The 20,779-nt window shown below is 49.0% G+C and overlaps 1 protein-coding gene across 1 annotated transcript; it reads right to left on the minus strand.

Annotated features, from left to right (window-relative positions):
• Positions 1-1,180: 1,180 nt before the first annotated feature.
• Positions 1,181-19,015, minus strand: CWC25 (CWC25 spliceosome associated protein homolog). The gene is made up of 10 exons (XM_041000984.1): positions 18,866-19,015; positions 17,425-17,597; positions 10,565-10,801; positions 9,119-9,188; positions 7,489-7,616; positions 6,837-6,900; positions 5,633-5,841; positions 5,154-5,252; positions 2,100-2,261; positions 1,181-1,509 (listed from the first exon to the last, which is right to left on the minus strand). The coding sequence occupies exons 1-10, from the start codon at positions 18,881-18,883 to the stop codon at positions 1,395-1,397; spliced, it is 1,275 nt and encodes a 424-aa protein (XP_040856918.1). The 5' UTR covers positions 18,884-19,015; the 3' UTR covers positions 1,181-1,394.
• Between the last annotated feature and the right edge of the window lie 1,764 nt (positions 19,016-20,779).

Genomic DNA, 20,779 nt, shown 5'->3' on the forward strand with positions numbered 1-20,779 from the left:
TAAACTCAGTACTCCATAAGTGGCCGGTCTTTTAAACAGTTACAAAAATAAATGTAAGCTTTATTACCGAGTAATAAAAGCCATAATTAACCGTAGCAAAGGGGAGCAGGATGAAATGATTAAAATGAACAAGAGTGTGAATATGGTACATTTCCTGGAGGGGGAAGAGACTAGGTTTTGTGCATGGCAGCGTCTGGCATCATAAGTGCTCAAACACATAAATCCAGGTGTGTTTTAAGTGAAATCAGGAAACAAGATAAGAAAATAGCTCAGTCAAGCTGTGGGTCAGTTCACTGGTTCAATGAGGGCTTCCAGTCAAAGAACAGATCTTGGAAAGATGTTCCCAACCCTGGTGCCAAGGAGCCCATGCCATCTCAGAAGTACCCAAGCTTCTCCAGGAACACGCTTCCCCACACTGAGGTTTCTAGGACGTCATCAAATGATTGTCTCCCATCCCCGGATTCTGATGCGGTTTGACAGCAAGGAGTGCCCCCTCTGCCACCACAGCCCTGCCAAGCCTTGACCCCCTGGGAATGCAGGAGAAAACAAAAATTGAAACATTTGTCCCACACACCTTCCTCCATACCTTGACCCTCCCACCCTAATCTCAGACCCACATGGGTGTGCACCACTCTCAACTTTGTAAACAATGTTTTAAAAAGAAGAAGAAGAAATAGAGCAAGGGCAAGAGTGAGGACAGGAGAGTAGTCTTGAGTTGTTTTTTAAATACAGGACTAAAAAACACTTGCAAACAACTTGAGAGTGACATCCGCCTAAGGCTTCCAGCTTCTCCCTGGCTTCCTCTCAGCAGTCAGAGGCATAGACTGTGGTCCTGAGCCCGGGAGTCACACTGCCAACAGCGCAGCCTGGGCAGCACTAAGGGACACCCCCAGATCCTGTGGATAACGCCATGTTCCTCACCGTGCTGGACGCAGAGCACCAGCTGACCTGCCTTCAGCCATGACTCACCAACAAGGATCACCGGGTTCTACTCTGTAGTAAAGACATTTACCAGACAAGGTGTGCTCACAAAGTGGTTAAACAAGCATGTGGAAATCACACATGTATACATACATAGCCTGCAGCTCAGAGACCACAGAGCTGACCAGTCCCTCAGGGCTTCTCCACGGCTTCCCCTCCAGACACCCCACAACAGGCCTGGCTCTGCCCTGACCCAACACGTCCAGGTAGACGTCCCTGAGGGTCTCCTATGGCAAGCCACCCGGGTCCACTAGGGACCGGCTGGCTCAGGAAGCCCTCGGACAAGGTCACCTTGAACAGCGGGGGCTCAGCATCGGTGGAAAAAGTCACCTGAACTCTTATAAAGAGAATCTTTAAGGGATCAGCAGCCTCCCTGGAAAATTCAGAAAAAGCAGTGAAGGCAGAGGACTGTTTCATCTCTTCATGAAGTTCTTCTCCAGCGCCATGGATGTTCTCTGCAGAGAGTAGATGTTCCTCTTGACGCGATCCTCCAGCGAGGAAGTGGATGCGCTCTGGAGCTTCATGTCACTAGGGAAGGGAAGATAGGCCAAGGAAAGTCAAGTGAAATTTCCAACTGGACATCACTGGCAGGATTCGAACAAGCAGCTGGCTAGCCATAAAGCCGCCACAGAACCTCAGCTCACTCAGGCCCATACATACAACTTGCCAGTGACTCCAGCAAGAAGCAAGCTTTATTTTCAAGCAGAGCCCATGAAGGGAAATAGATCTGCTTTGGAAAATAAGTCCAAGCCTCACTGAAAAGACCTTCCCTGAGTCAGGAATTTTTATCTAAAAGGAAGGTCAAGGAAAGGAATTTCAATGATTCAGAAAATACCATTCACATCTCTCCTCTCAAATTAAAAACAAAAAAACAAACAAACAAACAAAAAAGGCAACAATTCTCACAGGTAGTGAAAGTGTTTGGGCACACCCCTGCACAGCTCTGGCACTGCTGTGTGGGTGTCTCTCTCCACCTCTCAGGTTAGTTCATTAAATAGTATATATTTTTTAAGACCCTCCAAGTGTCTGGCCAGAAGCTGGGAGTGCTAAGCAAGGTGGCTGGAGCTGAGTTCCCATTCACACCAGTCCACACAGCTAGAGCAGGAAGAAGAACTCACTGGAGAAATTTGCCATCGCGTGCGCCCAGCTTCTCAAGTCGCTGCTCCCGCTCCTCGTCCCTGGCGTGCCTCTTGAGGAGGTTCAGTCGCTCCTCCTCCCGCCACTTGGCATTTTCCATCATTTCCTGACGTTTTCGTTCCAGCTCCTCCGCTGAGAGTTTTCTGTGAGCACAAAACCCCTCCTGTCAGGTCTACGTCTCTCCTAGCTGCAGAGGGAGAGGGAAGTGTGGGACCGAGGCTGTCTGCTCACCACCCTCTTGGAGGAAATGCCCATGCCATGCCATGCTGCCAGGAGCCCCCCTTGATCCTGATACAGGCTCAGGGGATTCACCCAGAAGGACTCCCCCACCTCAGTGACCGCTAACAGGATGACCACAAAGAGAAGATCCTCTATCTGATGGTTCACTCCCCAAGTGACTGCAATGGCTGGAACTCAGCCAGTCTGCAACCAGGAGACCAGAGACTCTTCTGGGTCTCTCACGCGGGTGCAGGGTCCCAAGGCTTTGGGCTGGCCTCGACTGCTTTCCTAGGCCACAAGCAGAGAGCTAGATGGGAAGCGGGGCTGCTGGGATTAGAACCAGTGCCCATATGGGATCCCAGCACATGCAAGGCGTGGACTTCAGCCGCTAGGCTACTGCACCAGGTCTGACTGCTCCAGTTTCAACCCAGCTTTCTGCTTGTGGCCTGGGAAAGCAATGAAAGATGATGCAGGCCCTTGGGACCCTGCACCCACATATGAGACCTAGAAGGGGCTCCTGGATTCAAATCAGCTCAGGTCCAGCTGTTATATGCCAACAGATGGAAGATTTTTCTCTCTGTCTCTCCTTCTCTTTGTAAATCTGCCTTTCCAATAAAATTAAACAAATCTTAAAAAAAAAAAAAAAGGAAAAACAGGGGTTTTGATAGAGGGTTAAGCCACCACATATGTGATTCCAGCATCCCATATGCATGCCAGTCCAAGTCCTGGCTGTTCCACTTACAATCCAGCTCCCTGCTAATGTACCTGAAAAAGCAGTGGAGAATGGCCCAAATTCTTGAGCCCTTGCACCCACATGGGAAATGCAGATGACGCTTCTTGCTCCTGGTTTTGGACCAACTGATACTTCTCTGACCACTGTCATCATGTGGGGAGTGAACCAGTGGTGAGAAGATCCCTCTCACTGTCTGTGTCCCTGCCACTTCCCATAAACTGTCTTTCAAATAAATAAATACTACAGAGAGAGAGAGAAAGAGAGAGAGAGACAGAGAGAAAGAAAGAAAGAGAGAGAGAGAAAGAAAAAGAAAATTAATTATCAGAGGTCCATTAAAGGAATGGAGCCTCATTTTGGGATATAAAATTAACAATATTAAAGCCTAACATTGAGTTATCTATAATGAAATGAGTACTCCCACAATGAAGAGAACAATGTAAGAGACATCAACAAATTGTTGGAAGACAAAAGTAGACAAAGGAATGGTGACACCGTCAGCAAGTAAGAAGAAACTGAATTCTAAGTGCCCAAACCAAGGAGAAGCAGGGTCCACCTGCGCACTCCAGGAGAGCCTCTGTGGTGTCTTATTGCTGTGAGGCTGCCTACATGGGACACCCGCATCCCACACTGGAGGGCTGCTTTAAGTCCCAGCTACGTGGCGTCTAATCCAGCTCCTGCTAATGTGCCCTGCCAACGAGCAGATGATGGAGGGCCACGTGGGAGATGAAGTTCACACCTCCTGACTTCAGCCTGGCCAAGCCCTAGGTATGGCAGCCATGTGGGGAATGAACCAGCAGAGCGATGTCTCTTACCATCTGTTTCTCTGCCTTTAAATGTAGAAATAATCTTTAAACAAAAAGTTGAATGGCACATCAGGGAGACCAACACACTGAGACAGATTAGAGTGAAAGCAGATGGTAGGAAAGACGTAGGGCAGAGCATGAAGAAGCTTAAGCACATGCTAGGACACCACAACCATAAACACCGCCTGCATTTCAAGCCTACAGAGGGACACACGAATCACAGCTCAGCTGAAAGACTAAATTACGCATGTATGCATGACAGACTCCGTCAGTGAAAGCAAAGAAATATGTAAAATATTCTGAGAAGTTGTCAGTCAAAATGAAATCAAATTAAAAAACAAATGTTTCTGGGGCCCAGCACAATGTTTCAATTAGTTCATTCTCTCCTCCAAGTGCCAGCATCTTATACGTGTTCCAGTTGCTCCATTTCTTATCTAGGTCCTTGCTTGTGGCCTGGGAGAGCAGCTGAGGATGGTCCAAAGGCTTGGGACCCTGCACCCACCATGGGAGACTTAAAAGAAGCTCTTGCTTCCTGGCTTTGGATTAGCTCAGCAATAGCTGATGTGGCCAATTGGGAAGTGACCCAGCAGATAGAACATCTTCCTGTCTCTCCTTCTTTCTCTAAATCCACCTTTCCAGTAAGAATAAATCTTTTTAAAAAATGTCTATGCTGGAGCTGGAGAGGGGCATTCCCTTTTCTCTTCTCTCTTAGGAAAAGCTTCTCTGTGGAATCTTCGTGAAAAGCAGCATATTTACAGATGGCAAAGACAATCACTTTCACAAATGCCCATGAAGCTGGAATCACTTGACATATCAGTGTGCTTTGTATAAGGAAGAGGAGGAGGAGAAGTAGATGGGGGGTATGTGAGGGGGCTGGTGTCTGGCCTCAGTTTGGGTGCTTATGCCTCCCATCAGAGCACCTGGCTTCTAAGGCTCCAGCCTCGATACCAGCAGACCCTAGGAATCCCCTGGGGAAGACTTAAGTAACCGATTCCTGCCACCCATGTGGGAAACTTGAATGGAATTCCTGGATCCCAGCTTGAGCCTGGCCCAGCCCATCCTCTGGAGGACATTCGGAGAGTGAACCAACAGATGAGAGAGCGCATTCCACCCTGCTCTCTTTCTGTCATCTGTCTCTCCTCCTGCCTCTTGAATAATCAATCAACTTAAAGAATTGTAAAGTGAATAAAAGGCGGTTTCACAAAGAAGTCACATAAACTGCGCACTAGGCCTCATTTGCGCCATGCCTAGTGCTGGGCCCTCCGCGTCTCAAGGCTCACCTGGTGTACCCGGGAGCATGCCGCCTCTGGTAGACCTCTTTCTTGGGCGACGGACTCTTTGTTTGAGCTCTCTCTCGTCTGTTTACCTTAGAATCATGCCTATAACAGACACAGAAAGGAAAAGCCTTTCAATTTAGGGACTTACAATATATCCCCCAGGAACAGCTGGGGGACTAACAGTCCTAGAACTAGAATCTGAATGGTAAACAACAGAGGGCAGAGTGCAAGAAAAACAAAGGCATCGGGGATTCATAAGATTTTATATTATACCAACTCTAGAGATTTTACTGGTATGACTTATTCCTACAAACATGTGATTCTGGGGGATTGAGCTTTACTGAGGTGGGGAAAAATGATGCGAAAGAATTAGCCAAGTAACGAAATCTGGGAGAGTCAATTAATGGGTATCAGTGAAGGCAAGCAGCAGTGCTGAGCAGCACCCAGCAGGTACAGGTACTATCCAATGAAGTCCCACTTACAGTTTGCTGGGCCTTGGGGACCGTGACCTTCTACCCGGGGATCGAGACCTCCTGTTCGAGGACCCTGTATCCCTGGTGCTTCTCTTGCTGCCATGTCTGGGGGATGAAGGAGAGGAGCTTCGGGAGCGGGATCGGTTCTTCATCCGATGTATGCTTTTCTGCTCAGCCACAAGGTCCTGCGGTCCTTGGTTTCGATCAGAGTTCCTGACCTGTGTCATTAAGGAAAGGAAAATCCAGCATTTCAGAAGATGCTTAAGCCCAGTATGGCAGCCTGGTGGCTAAATTCCTTGCCTTGCATATGCTGGAATCCAATTCGGGTGCCAGTTTGTATCTCTGCTTGTGGCCTAGGCAGTTGAGGATGGCCCAAGGCCTTGGGACCCTGCGCCCGCATGGGAGACCCGAAGGAGGCTTCTGGCTTGGGGTCAGCTAAGCTTTGGCTGTTGTGGCCACTTGGGGAGTGAACTAGTGGATGGAAGATCTTTCTGTCTCTCCTACTCTCTGTAAATCTGACTTTCCAATTAAAAAATAATAATAAAGCTTAAAAAAAATGTGTGAAACAAGAAAGAAAACAGGCAATGTTTGCTAAGGAGCCACAGATAAAGAATACTGAAAAATGGACAAACTTGGAAACTTTATCTTCAGAATCCCCTAGAAGGACAGACCCCCCTCCCAAGCACCTGGTTTGGCTTGGCTCTTCATTGTAACCCAAGGACCAGCCAGGGGGAGAGGCACATAGGACAGGATCTGAGGTTGGAGATACAGAGGGATGTGCATGTGTCTAAAGTTATTCATCAATCAGGTCATTGCTTGGGACGCCTGCAATCCCTTATCAGAGTACCTGGGATTGAGTGCCCAGCTACTCCACTTCCAATTCAGCTACTTGCTAGTGCACATCCTGGGAGGCAGCAGGTGACAATTCAAGAACTTGGATTTTAGCCACCCACCCACGTGAGAGGCTTGTAGTGAGTTATAGGCTCTTGACTTCAGGTGGACCCATTCCTGGCTGTTGTGGGCATGTGGAGACTAAACCAGCAGCTGGGAGAGCCCATCAGCCTCATCTATGCCTTTCAAATAAAACAGATATAATAATAAAGCAGCTTGGGCACAAGCAACAGGCCTATTCCCCAGCAGTCCCATCTTTCCCATTATCAGAGCAACCCATTCCGCAGGCCAGAGCCCCACCTTTAAGACACCCAGTCCCTACCTGTAAGCCGTACCCAGGGACTTTGGACAAGGCCGGGGAGAAGTGTGCCATCTTCTTTTGAGATCTAAGAGAATGAAACACACACTCACTGAAAAGGCACAGAAGTCTGCTTGCCAACCCTCATACCACAACATGCCTTCAGGCTGCACCATGACCTTGACCAGCTACCAGCTACTTCCTGGCAGTGTGTTCCTCTATTGGGGCTGTCTACTGGAGGAAACATCAGCATAGGCGAGTTTTTCCTGTGAAAAACTGTGGGCTGAACAGCTCCAACGCCTAACACATTCCCTTCTCACCTCGTGTTGCTATTCCAGGGACTAATAGTGAGTCAGCAGCAACAGAGCTGACAGTTTCCACGGAGAAGACACGCAGAACGGGCCCATGTGGGCCCATTCACCCATTAAAAACAAAAATCCATCCCACGACAGTGCAGAGGGCTCTGAGGCTGAGACAAAAAAAGTCACGCCTGAGACATCTGACGTCAGACCTGTGAGGCTGCAGTCAGCTCCAGCAAGGGTCTCTCTCCAGTCACAGTCTGGAACTCTAGGGCGACACGGCAGCCCAGCAGGCACGGGGCACATGGCCAAGGGCTTTTAGCCTAGAACCCTGTGACCGAGAGGCAGTCAATGCGAGGGTGGCCTCCTGGGCTCACCTGCTCCGGCTGTGCTCCTCATCACTGCTGGAACGATCACTACTGGAGCTTCGGTGCTTGTGTTTCTTATGCTTCTTCTTTTTCTCCTTCTTTTTCTTCTTCTCCTTTTTTACCAGACTCATTTGCAGCTGAAAAATGCGCAGAACATACAATTAATGAGACCGGATCCAAGGGACTGGGACACGCACAAACTGCCTGATGCCATGCTCCTAAAGCAGACCAGGCCTTCACCAGAAGGTTTGTGGCAGCAAAGGGGAGGAGGCTGGTAACTCTGCCTATACACAACTCTCCACTGCCCACTGAACCCATCTCGGGTGGATGGGTTGCACATCTGTGTTCTGCAACAGTCTCTGAGTCACGGCCAAGGACTTTCCATTCTTTGTCAAAATCACTCCAACTTCACTGAAAGTAATTAAAGATTGCAAGGTCAGTCTTGAACTTTTCTTACCAACTGATGGAAGAATCAATCACATCATGAGCCATGTGTGTAGCTAATAGGTCCTCAAAGCATTATACCATGCCAGCCAGAGGGCACACTCTGACCTCAGAAACACACTGCAGAAACCTGCTCTCCAGAATATCCCACATACCTCCTTTCCCACAGAAATGATACCCCATGCTTTTACTAACCAAAGACAGAAAGAGGAAATAAAATTTAATAAGTTCAGATTGCAGAGCAGGAGTTTGATGTGTGGTGGTTAAGATACCACTTGAAATAATCACATTTCATCTCACCGTGCTTGGTTCAAGCCCCAGTTCCACTACTGATTCTGCACCCAGGGAGGCAGTAGGTACAGGTGGAAGATGGAATATCTGCACCCACACTGAGCTCCCAGGACCTAGCCTCAGCCTGGTCTAGGACAAGCTTATATCTGCATCCGAGGAGTAAACCAGTGGATAGGAAATCTCTGGTTCGTTACATGTTTGTCTCTCCCATTTCTCTACCTTTAAAAATGAATGAATTGGGGCCTAGCAAGATAGTGTAGTGGTTAAGGTACTTGCCTTGAATGTGCCAAGACTGCATATGGGCCCCTCTTCCCATCCAGCTCCCTGCTTGTGGCTTGGCAAAGCAGTCAAGGACGGCCCAAAGCTTTGGGACCCTGCACCCACATGGGAGACCTGGAGGAGGCTCCTGGCTCCTGGCATCGGACTGGCTCAGCTCCAGCCATTGCGGCCACTTGGGGAGTGAATCATAGGACAGAAGATCTTCTTCTCTATCTCTCCTTCTCTCTCTTCTTTCCAATGAAAAATAAATAAATCTTTTTTAAAAAATTAATGAATTGGAACCCAGAGTGATGGCTCAATTGGCTACTCTTCCCTCTTCAAGCACTAGGATATCATTTTGGAGCTGGTTTGTGTCCCAGCAGCTCCACTTCCCAACCAGCTCCCTGCTTGTGGCCTAGGAAAGCACTCGAGGATGACCCAAAGCCTTGGGACCCTGCACCCTTGTTTCAGACCCAGAAGAGTCTCCTGTCTCCTGGCTTCAGCTCAGCTCAGCTCCGGCTGCTGCAGCCATTTGGGGAGCAAACCAGTAGATGGAAGATGTCTGTCTCTCCTCTCTGTAAATGTACCTTTCCAATAAAATAAATCTTATAAAAAATTCTTACTACTTACTTGATGCACAACTTACCAATTCTTTGATTTTCTTCATTTTCACAGGATTATTCAATACCTCTCTTTTTTTCTCCTCTTCCTTCTTCCTAAATAGAGAATGTTACACAAATCACAACTGTTCCTTTCGGAAAAGGGAGTCAATCATTCTAATTTTTGAACTTCATGTAAGAAACTGCCAAACACACAGGGACAGATATTACGTTGAAATCTACCCGGTGGTGTAGAAGCCTCAAGCTTCCCCAAACCTGCACACAAGCTGGCATACTGTGGAGAAAGTCTACACTGGTGGACCCTCATGCAAGTGAGCGTGTTTGGTCTCTCTCTGCTTAGGCTTCGTGCTCAAGGTTTCACAACTGATCAAGTAACGGGCATCATCCTGTCATAACTGGTGGCTGGAGAGCAGTTTAGCACGAGAAACACCTGGGAAATAAAGAGAACTGATTTCTATTTCAAGAAGTCTTACTCTCTGGGCCTGCACTGTGGCACACCAAGTAAAACTGCAGCCTATCATGCTGGTAACCCACGTGGGCTCATGCCCCGTGTGCTCCATTCCCCATTCAGCTTCTTGTTAATGGTCCGGGGAAAGCAATGGAAAATGGCTCAAGTATGGCGTTCCCTGGCATCACATGGGAGACCCAGATGAAGCTCCTGGCTTCAGCCTGGCCCAGTAATGGCCACTGCAGGCATCTAGGGAGTGAATCAGCAGATGGAAGATCTCCGTCTCTCCCTAACTCTGACTTTCAAAGAAATAAACAAATCCTTAAATAGAAGCAAAGAAAAAAAAAAGTCTTACTCTCTGGAGCAGACAAGCTTAACAGGAAAGATTCCAGATAAAACACTTTTTGGGGGCCTGGCGCATTAGCCTAGTGGTCAAATCCTTGCCTTGCAACTGCCAGGATCCTGTATGAATGCGGATTCCTATCCAAGTTGCTCCACTTCCCATCCAGCTCTCTGCCTGTGGACTGGGAAAGCAGCAGAAGATGGCACAAAGCCTTGGGATCCTGCACCCACATGGGAATCCCAGAAGCTCCTGGCTTCAGATCAGCACAGCTCCATCCACTGTGGTCAGTTAGTGAACCAGCAAATGGAAGATGTTTCTGTCTCTCCTTCTCTCTGTAAATCTGCCTTTCCAATAAAATTAAATCTTATTAAAAAAAAAAAAAAAAAAAACCAGAAGAAGCAGCCCATAGTCTGCTTTCTGCCAGCTACTTTCACTCAAGGGCCAAAGCCCAATGAGTAAACCTGGGCTGGTACACTTGCCAACATCTTTCCCTAGGGCCTAAGTCAGGCTCCCATATGGAGCTACTTCTCAATATCATGAAGTCCAAATGGAGACAGATCCTTTCACGTGGCAGATTAAGCCAGGGAAACCAACTGCAAAGAGAAGGAATCCACAGCCTTGGCAGAGTCTAACCTTAAAGTACCTCTGCAACCCTCCTCTGGCCCAGCCCCTCCTCAGTACCTGATGATGAAGAGCGGGTCCTCCCGGATTTTGCTGGCCACGTCGAGAAGGGAATTGGCACCCGAAGGGGCAAAGATCGAGCCTGGGAGGAGTCCTGTCTCAGAGGAGCAGCCTGCCTCTTTCTCCTCCATCTTCTCAAAAACGTACTTGTCAATGGGACGCCCCAGCAGATACTCATCACGATTCACCATCCCCCCTGGGCCCTGGTACATCCAGTCCAATTTTTCTTCCTTCTTCCTGGTTCAAAGGAAAAAACAAAACAAGACAAAAAATACAATTAAAGCAAATATAGACTCCTGTAAACCTACACAGAAACACTGTACTGATGAGAAGAGGATGTAGTTTACAGCCACCGATGACCGGCACATCACTGGACTCTACAAGCAGACAAAACAGTGCTTCACCTTCCTGGAGAATTTTCACACATGAAAACAACTCAAGTGGAAAAATGCCTGTGGTGCCGGCATCCCATATGGGTAATGGTTCATGTTCTGACTACTCCACTTCCCATCCAGCTCCCTGCTTACGGCCTGGGTAAGCAATGGAGAACAGCCCAAAGCCTTGGAACCCTACACTCACGTGGGAGACCCAGAAAAAGCTCCTGCCTTCAAATCAGCTCAGCTGCATCTATTGTGGCCGTTTGGGGAGGGAAGCAGCAGGTAGATCTTTCTCTGTGTTTCTCCTTGTCTCTGTAAATCTGCCTTTCCAATAAAAATAAATAAATCTTTCTAAAATTTTTTATTTATTTGGAAATCAGAATCAGAGATCTCTCATCTGCTGGCTCACTTCCCAGTCGACTGTATAACAACAAGGGCTGGTCAGGCCAAAGCTCCAGCTGGACTTCCACTCTGGGCAAGAGGAGCCCAGCAGCTGGCAGGGAGCTGGACCATACTGCCACAACTGGGACACGAACTGCAGTCCATATGGAATGCCAGCATCACAGGCAGTAGCTCAACGTGCGTTGCCACGGTACCAGCCCCCAGCTCCTGAACACACTTAACAGAAGTAATTTAAACCAACTCTGGAGGGCCTGACCCTGTGGAATATTCCTCCTACTAAGAGGACAGGTTTGAGAAACATTACAACCCGTAATTAAGATTTGATCCTGCGCCACTGGGTCCTGCTCATCTAGCTCACCGGTGACTGCTCACCCGGCTGGAGTCAGGATGCAGGAGTACATGGGAGAGCTGTGCTGGTGAACTGTGACCCATCGCGGCCAGGCCTCACCATGAGTGTCATGTGGTGTCTTCCCAGCAACCAAAGGTGCTTTACATTCTCTAATTGGACTAAACCACAGACCAGGAGGAAGCTGCACAGCTATTAGACACGGGCACTGCTGAGCAAGTGAACGAGGTGAGCCCGGGCTCCCCAGTGAGAGACGAGCCTGGCAGTTCCGGGAGTTTAGTGCTCTCTGGCTACAGCACCGTGGTTCCGCCAGAAAGAAGGGCAGCCCTGGAAATCCCTCAGCAGTGGCACCGCACAAGAGCCACATGGCATCAAGAAAAGGCCCGGGACCACAATGGCAGGTAGCATTCTGCTGGACTTCCCTGAAAAAGTTGGTAGATTCTTGGCAGGATTTGCCCCTGGGCAGTCGTCCAATACCCCCAGGTTGGCTGAAGATCCCTCAACGTAGCCTTCAACCAGCTCTCAATCTTACTTTTAAGAGGCTACGAACAATATCAGTAAAACCCCTTTCTGCTGCTGTCTGAAAAGCCAGCATCCCATGTGGACACCAGTTGTGTCCCGGCTACTCACTTTCATTCCAGCTTCCTGCTAATGCCCATGGGAAAGCAGTGGAACATGGCCCAAGTGTTGGGCCCCTGCAGCAGCCATGTGGCACGCTGGGAAGAATTTTCTCGTTTCAGCCTGCCCTAGCTGGTGGTTGCAGCCATCTGAGGAGTCAACAGGCAGATGGACAATCTCCCTCTCTGTAACCCTGATTTTTTTTTTTAATAAATAAATAAAATCTTCCAGAAAAAACAAAACAGCTTTCCTTGAATTTCTTTGAGAGACTATGATATAATTCAAGAAGGATTTCAAAAGACCAAAGTTATAGCCTATTTTTAAAACCACATGAGGGGAGCCTGTCATGGTAAAGTTCCCGCCTTGCACACGCTGGGATACCATATGGGCACCAGTTGGTGTCCCTGCAGTCCCACTTCCCATCCAGCTTCCTGCTTGTGGCCTGGGAAAGCAGTTGAGGCTGGACCAAGGCCTTGGGACCCTGCAGCCACGTGGCAGTCCTAAAAGAAGCTCTTGACTGTTAGCGTCAGATCAGCTCAACTTTGGCTATTGTTACAAAATTTAAATTTAACTAATAATTAGCCAGAGGTGGAAACTGAATCCAGGTCTCCAATGTCACCTGATGGTCTTACAGATGTAATATCATGGGGAGCACAGCCAGGCGGGCAGTGTCTTAGCCACTATACCAAATGCTCTCCCCACCCGTTACTGGTGCAGGGGTCCAACCATACGGCTCATTCTTCACTGCATTCCCAGGCACATCAGCAGGGAGTGGGTCTGAAGTAGAGCAGTTGCTTCTTGATCTGGAACCCTTATGGGATGCTGGACTGCAGGCTGCGACTTGACTTAAGTGTACCACAGTACAGGCCCCATGACTTGTTTATTTGAAAGACAGAATGACAGAGGGGCCCGGAGCAGTAGCCTAGTGGAAAAGCCCTCGCCTTGCATGTGCTAGGATTGCATATGGGTGCCGGTTTGTGTCCCGGCTGCCCCACTTCTCATCCAGCTCCCTGTCTGTGGCCTGGGAAACCAGTAGAAGATCGCACAAAGCCTTGGGACCCTGCACCTGTGTGGGAGACCTGGAAGCAGCTCCTGGCTTCAGATCGGCAGCTACGGCCACTTGGTGAGTGAATCAGCAGAAAGAAGATTTTTCTCTCTGTGAATTTGATTTTCCAATAAAAATAAATCTTTAGAAAAAAAATAATGACATGGTAGGGGTTGGGAGGAGATAAGCAGCTTCCATCTCTTGCTTCACTCATCAAATGCCTGTAACAGCCTGGGTTAGGCCAGGCTGAATCCAGGAGCCAGGAACTCCATCCATCCAGGTCTCCCATGGGGATGGCAGGGTCCAAATACTTGCCCTCTCATCCCTTGCCTCCCAGGTTCTTCAGCTGGGACTGGAAGTATGACGGAGCTGGGACCAGAACCAGGCACTCTGATGGGAAATGCAGTCATCCAATCAGTGCCTTTCCCCACAGTGTTTCTTTAGCATTTACTGATACCACTGTAAGAACTGTGTTTACTAGACAGGTGTCTATCCTAGAGCTGCTCTACCAGCGCACTTCAGAGTGGGCGTGGAAGAGGAGAGACAAAGAGGCCCACCTGCTGATGCTCTTGGGGGAGGAGATCTCAGTATTCTCAGGGGCGTACTGACAGCTTAGCTGAGGGTCCTGGGGTCCTCACCGGAGTGGTCACAGCACTGTCAGGTGAGTTGTCAGCTTGTGTACCTTACCTAGGCAACTCATCCGCCTCCATCATATTGTTTTTTAGGATTTATTTATTTTGGGGCTCAGCATGGTGGCCTAACAGCTAAAGTCCTCGCCTTGAGCGCACCAGGATCGCATATGGGTGCCAGTTCTGATCTAGTGGCCCTGTTTCTGAACCAGCTCCCTGCTTGTGGCCTTGCAAAGCAGTCAAGGACGGCCCAAAGCCTTGGGACTCTGCACCCATGTGGGACACCTGGAGGAGCTTCTGCCTCTTGCCTTTGGATCAGCGGATTGGCACAGTTCTGGCCATTGTGGTCACTTGGGGAAGTGAGTCATCGGACAGAGGATCTTCCTCTCTGTCTCTCCTTTTCTCTATATATATCTAACTTTGCAATAAAATAAAATAAGTCTTAAAAAAAGATTTATTTTGGGCCCGGCACAATGACTCAATGGCTAAATCATCACAGCACTAGATGATCCAAATCAGATCTGCCTTTCCAATAAAAGCACATCAATCTTAAAAAAAGGGAGAGCACATCAATCTTTAAAAAAAAGGGGGAGGGGGGACAGATTTACAGATATACTCACAGGGGATCTTGGTGCTTGCAGGGGAGGATTGAGCCATTGTGCCGCGCCCCCAAAGTTCAATTTTTAAAAACAATCTGAAATAATTTTTAGCTTCAGATAGTGGAAATTTAAACTCTTGGCATTTTTGGGTACTCACTCTAAAATCAGTATTTTTTTTCTTATTTTTATTTATTTATTTTAAACATTTATTTTTATTTGAAAGGCAGATTTACAGAGAGAAAGATCTTCCATCCACTGGTCCATTCCATAACTGGCCACAATGGCCTGAGCTGAGCTGATCCAAAGCCAGGAGCAAGGCGCTCCTTCAGGGCCTACCACACAGCTGCAGGGTCCTAAGGCTTGGACCATCTTACTGTTTTCCCAGGCCATAAGCAGGGAGCTGGATCAGAAGAAGAACACCCAGAACACTAACCAGTGCCCATAGATGGAAGATTTTCCTGCTGCACGACTGCTCTGGCCAAAATCAGTATGTTTTAAAACAAATGTTTAGGGCTGGCATTGTAGGGCAGCAGGTTAAGATGGATACCATGGATGAGCACCATAAGGCCCCAGTTGTTCTACTAGGATCCAACCCCTACTAATGTGCCTCCGATAGCAGCAAACAATGGCTCAAGTCCTTGGAACCTTGCAGCTGCGTGGAGGACACAACTGAAGATCCAGGTTCCTGGTTTCTGCCTGACCCAGCCCTGACTGCTCTTGCCATTTGGGGAGTGAACCAGCAGCTGGAAGATCTGTCTTTTCTCTAATTCTGCTTCTCAAATAAATATGTAAATCTTCAAAAATATATAAATAAGACCAAAGTTTCATAAAATACAAAATTCTACAGTTTACATTATGTATTCACCTTGTAAGCTACCTAGAATGTGATGCTAATTTGTGAAATTGCTTTACATTTTAAATTATAGCATAACATAACATAAAGCACATAATTTAAACTATGCAAAGTAAGCTGTGGTAAAATGCTTAATTTCATTATTTTACATATTGATATACTGTAAATATTATATTGTATTTAAAAATTCTACAACTGCATGAATTTTTTTCCAAATTTTATACATTGAGGCAGAATCATCTTCTCTCAATTCATTTTCCTAGAAGAATGTGACTGTTCTCCCATTTATGTCCCTAACACCTTCTGCACAAACTGAAACAATCTGACATCCATGACCTTGGACATTGCAAACCTTCACGTGGTGACACACTAAGAAAAAGCCCACACATCCCATAGGGGGATGGTGCCGAACACCACTCTGATGCCCCACTACCGAGGACAGAGACACAAGTACGGAGGGGTCCCTTCCAGCTAGCTCTGACTTTACAGGACTGGGGACGCACTGCACAGTTCTGCCACTGGTTCCCCAGAAGGTATTCTCTCCTATCTCCTTTGAGGAAAAGGCAGATGATTGGGTGCTGTTCCTACACTGCTCCCGGGTCATGGACATGGCAGCAGTGGGACGTTGCCATGCACTGCCCGAAGTCACTGCTTCTGCTGACAGCCATGCCCTTCGCCTCCTCCACAGGACCTCATGGCCCGGGAGCACCTGCAGGGCAGCTCCATCAGCAAGACTGAGGCCTCGGAATACACTGAGCAGCACACTCGTCGCAGCCCTCCTTATCCCAGCTATCTGTCAGTAAGCATCCATAACAAACATGACCTGTGCTGTCCTTTCCCTACCATCCTCTCAGATCCCCAACAATGTGAAGGAGTTGCAGCCATGATTACCTCGGTTCTACTGGGATAATCAAGGTCCCCAAATCTGCTCCTAGCTACACAGCTGATACAGGTGAAGCAAGCCCTACAGTTCAAGCATGTCTGACTTCAAAACCCATGTCTTCCCAAGCCAACCTAGCTCATAGCACCTGCTGGCATATACAGCAGGCCAAGTCTGGGCATGGGCATGGACCTGGTTGAGATTCTTGAGGGTCATCTCAACAAGGCTGCAGCATCCGCCAGCACACATGAGGCTAGGTCTGGGGATAGACAAGGCTGGGCTGGGCTACAGTGTTCATAGGCACACATGAGACCCTATCTGGGGACCAACTCAGCTGAGGCTCTTAGGAGTCAGCCCAAGAGGTCCACTCTACCCAATCCCCAAACTCAGGGACCACCACAGAGACACCCAATCTGGCCTCAGAGCACGTGTTGCAAGACTGGATCACCCCGTTGCTGACTTCATGTAAGGAAAAACAACATACTGGGATGCACACAAAAGACAACTGGCCTCTCTTGTTCACAGAGTACCTTGAGTGCCTCACTAAACGATGGAAAAAGCAGGTTGAAAACACTACAAGCCAAATCCTGCACCAAGCATCTAAGGCTATGGATGTACCAAAATAGATAGTCAGCAAGTATAGGAGGTGGTCTCTCACACCTGGAACAAAGCCAACATCATTTCAAAACATTCAAGACTACTCAAGTAACACCCTCAGGACATCTTCCCCCATATCAGGGTCCCTGGGACAAAAACACAGGACCATTGCTGTCCCTTGGCGCTGATGTGATCGGACAGAATCTGACAGTCAGATGCCCCTCAGTGCGGGGTAGCTGTGGGGAAGGTACACATGTTGGCAACATCTTCCCCCACCACACCCACACACGCACTCCTCATAATCACAGAAGGGAAGGGGTATTTTTCTCCTCACACACCTCATCCCTTCCCATCCCACCCAGACCTGCGTGAGTGTGCAATCCCCCTACCTATGTAACAGACATTTGAAAATAAATAAATTTAAATGTAAAACAAAAACCAAAAAGCCTCCCCTTGACCACTGAGCAACAAGTCCCCCCACCCCTGCAGGCCCGCACACCCAGCCCTGCCATACTTGACAGCGCCGACATCTTCGGCATAGCGCTGCATCTCCTCCCGGGCCCGCTCCTCCCGCAGTTCCCGCTGCAGCTCCTCAATCTTCTTGCGCTCAGCCTCATGCTTCTGCTCTGCCTTCCACACCTTCTCCACATTGCGCAGGGTCTGTGGGTGCCAGCTCTTCTTCAGATTCTGTGAGGGAGAGGAGAGAGCCAGTGATTCAGGGAGTGGGTGGATGGTGAGTGAGAACAGCCCTGCCTCACTCACTCCTCCATCAACAATTCAAGCCAGGGCACGAACTCCAGGGGCGGGCAGGGCATGCCCAAACAGGTGAAGCTCCAGGACAGCACAGGTCCTTCCTGGGCTCCATGTACTTCTAATCTTAGACGTATCCAAGTCAGACTCCCACCCACCAGGCCAAAGCAGGAGGTGGGGATGGAGAACGAGGAGGAATGGGGCAGCTGTGGGGAAGGTACACATGTTGAAAATTGAGGAACTCCAGCTTCTTTGGCACTGCGGATCGACTTTTTTTTTTTTTTTTAACAGCTCTGACAAGTTACCTCTTCTCCTAAAAGCCTTGCAAAGGCTGCAGCTGACCTGCGAATGCATCTGGCCAAGCAGCAGCAAACGGTCCCAGCACTGGCAATTGTTATAAGAACAGCCCAAATTAAACAGACCGCCATGGGGTCCTGGAACTCAACCTAGCTGAGCTGGACAATACCTGACACAGTCTAACGGGGTTCCCGAACAGGCAGTAGGGCCCCCAGACAAGTGGCAAAACAGAACTTGGGCTGACTTGATGCGCTCCACATCCTACAGGTTAGTTTCTCATGATCTTCCCTCACACTCAAGGCCGTACACTTACCCTGCTTGGGGCCTGCATCCCTTACAAATGAATTACGCAAGAAACACCATCAGTTCAGAATCCTATATATGCAGTACACGGAATATGCTCGCCTTATGTCAATAATTTTTTTTTCATCTAAGTGCTACGAATTCAGAAGAAAACTCCCTTAATACAAATCACAAAGCAACATAGAGGAATCAACAGCAGAGAAAGGTGGGCTGAAAATAGGGCCCTAAAGAGGCTGGGCGAGGCTCAGGACCAGGGTTGGGGTGAAGCGCAAACTACTGCAGCCCAGGGACACGAATCTGAGTTCCCCACCAAGCAAGGCAAATGTGGCCGATGGAAACACCCCAGTGCCCACAAGGTACACCCGGCCCACGGCGCTCAGCTCGTCACGGACCTAACGATGCCCTCAGCTCCCCGCTCCAGCACCCCTGCACCTCCCACTCCCACCCCTGCCCTTCCGGTCCGGCTCTCCACGGACCTAACGATGCTCTCAGCTCCCCCACGGACCTAACGATGCTCTCAGCTCGCCGCTCCAGCACCCCTGCACCTCCCACTCCCACCCCTGCCCTGGTCCCAGTCCGACTCTCCGGCCTCAGGTCTTGCTTACCAGGTCTCCGCCCCCCATGGCGGCGGTGCTAACGTTGCCTCACTACGCCGAACTGAAGGACTCAGGGCGGATCGGAGGAATCGCAGAGATAATCCGCAGGGACTGCCTCCAGGGGATCGGCTCCCGGGAGACGCCACCGGCCTCCTTCAACGCCAGCGGTGAGCGACACTTCCGGGAGTAGCGTCATCTCACCGTGTCGGCGTCGCGTGGCGGTGACGTGCTTACACCCTCGGCCGGCAGGGAGGTAACGTCACGAGTGGGCTCAGCTGTACCCAGAGCTCAGCCATGGCGGCCGGAGGGTTCCCAGACAGGAAGCTGGAGCGTCCGAGCCCGAGCTCTACCCGACTTCGCCCACACGAGACCCGGGTTGAGGGAAAGCCTCCTTTCACACAGCCCCACACCCCTTAACGGCCTTTCACACTGGCACGGTCCACAGTCCTCGGCTTGCCTCCAGCCCCGTAGCTCTAGAAGCCATCTCGTCGAAATGCCGTCTGCCAAAATCTTTTTTCTTCTTTGTCTCTTACATTCTGACTTTTCAAACTGCTCTCCTTCTGTACCAGCTATTCATAGGCTTTCACGCAAAGATGGGCGAACCCCAAATGCTTGTTCCAACCTTCCAAGTTCTACGTCTGTCTGGAAGGCATTGCTTGCCGGGTGGACGCCCGAGGTCAGCATGAACTCAGGAGAGCCCCTGTTTCGGCTCTAACCACCCCTGTTGCTGCTGCTTTTCCATCCAGACTTCATCCTACACCTCCTCCCTCCAACATCCAGTCAGACACCAGGACAAACTGCCAAAGCTCTCAAGTCCATCCATGGACTCCATCTGTCCTCATTCAGCACCAGCCTGATGCGGGCCACCAACATCTCTTAGTTCTAACGCTCTCATTTCCCCCAATTTCCATGGTTTATACTGCTTCATAGCTACAAATGATTCTCCTCAAAGGCAAATCTGATCATTTATTCACACGTGAAACCTACACCTGTTTCAAAAGCCTACAAGTTTAATGCAAAGCCTTTCACAACCTGACCTCATGCATGAGAATCCTTTTTTTTTTTAATGTTATCTTTCTTTTTTAAGATTAATTTATTTGGGGGCTGGTGCGGTGGCCTAGCAGCTGAAGTCCTTGCCTTGAATGTACTGAAATCCCATATGGCGAACAGTTTTTGTTTTTTTTTTTTTTTTAAGATTTATTTTGATTGGAAAGGCAGATATACAGAGAGAAGAGAGAGAGGAAGATCTTCCATCCGATGATTCACTCCCCAAGTGGCTGCAACGGCTGACACTGAAACAATCCAAATCCAGGATCCATGAGCTTCTTCCGGGTCTCCCACGTGGGTGCAGGGTCCCAAAGCTTTGGGCCGTCCTCAACTGCTTTGCAAGGCCATAAGCAGGGAGATGGATGGGAAGCAGGGCTGCCAGGGCACGAACTGGCATATGGTATCCTGGTGTGCAAGGTAAGGGACCTTAGCCGCTAAGTTACCACACCAGGCCTATTTCTTTTTTTTTTTTTTCTTTTTTTAATTGGAAGGTCAAATATGCAGGAGGAGAGACAGAAAGATGATCTGCCCATTGATTCACCCACAAGCAGCCACAACAGCCAGAGCTGCACCAATGTGAACCCAAGAGTCAGGAGCCTCCTCTGGGTCTCCCACGCAGCTGCAGAGTTCCAAGGCTTTGGGCTGTCATCTACTGCCTTCCCAGACCACAAGCAGGGAGCTAGATGGGAAGCAGAGTAGCTAGGACCAGAACTGGCATCCATATGGGATCCTGGTGTATTCAAGGGGAGTACTCCAGCCACCAGGTTACTACACTGGGCCCAAGATTTGTTTCTATTCATGGAAAATTTTGCACTGTTTTATTCCCTGGTCACAATGTCTAGGGTGGGCCACACCAAAGTTGGGAGCCTGGAAATA

This window comes from Ochotona curzoniae, unplaced genomic scaffold (genome assembly GCF_017591425.1).
Source record: "Ochotona curzoniae isolate NIBS_2020 unplaced genomic scaffold, NIBS_Ocur_1.0 scaffold_2453, whole genome shotgun sequence".
Taxonomy (NCBI): Eukaryota; Metazoa; Chordata; class Mammalia; order Lagomorpha; family Ochotonidae; genus Ochotona; species Ochotona curzoniae.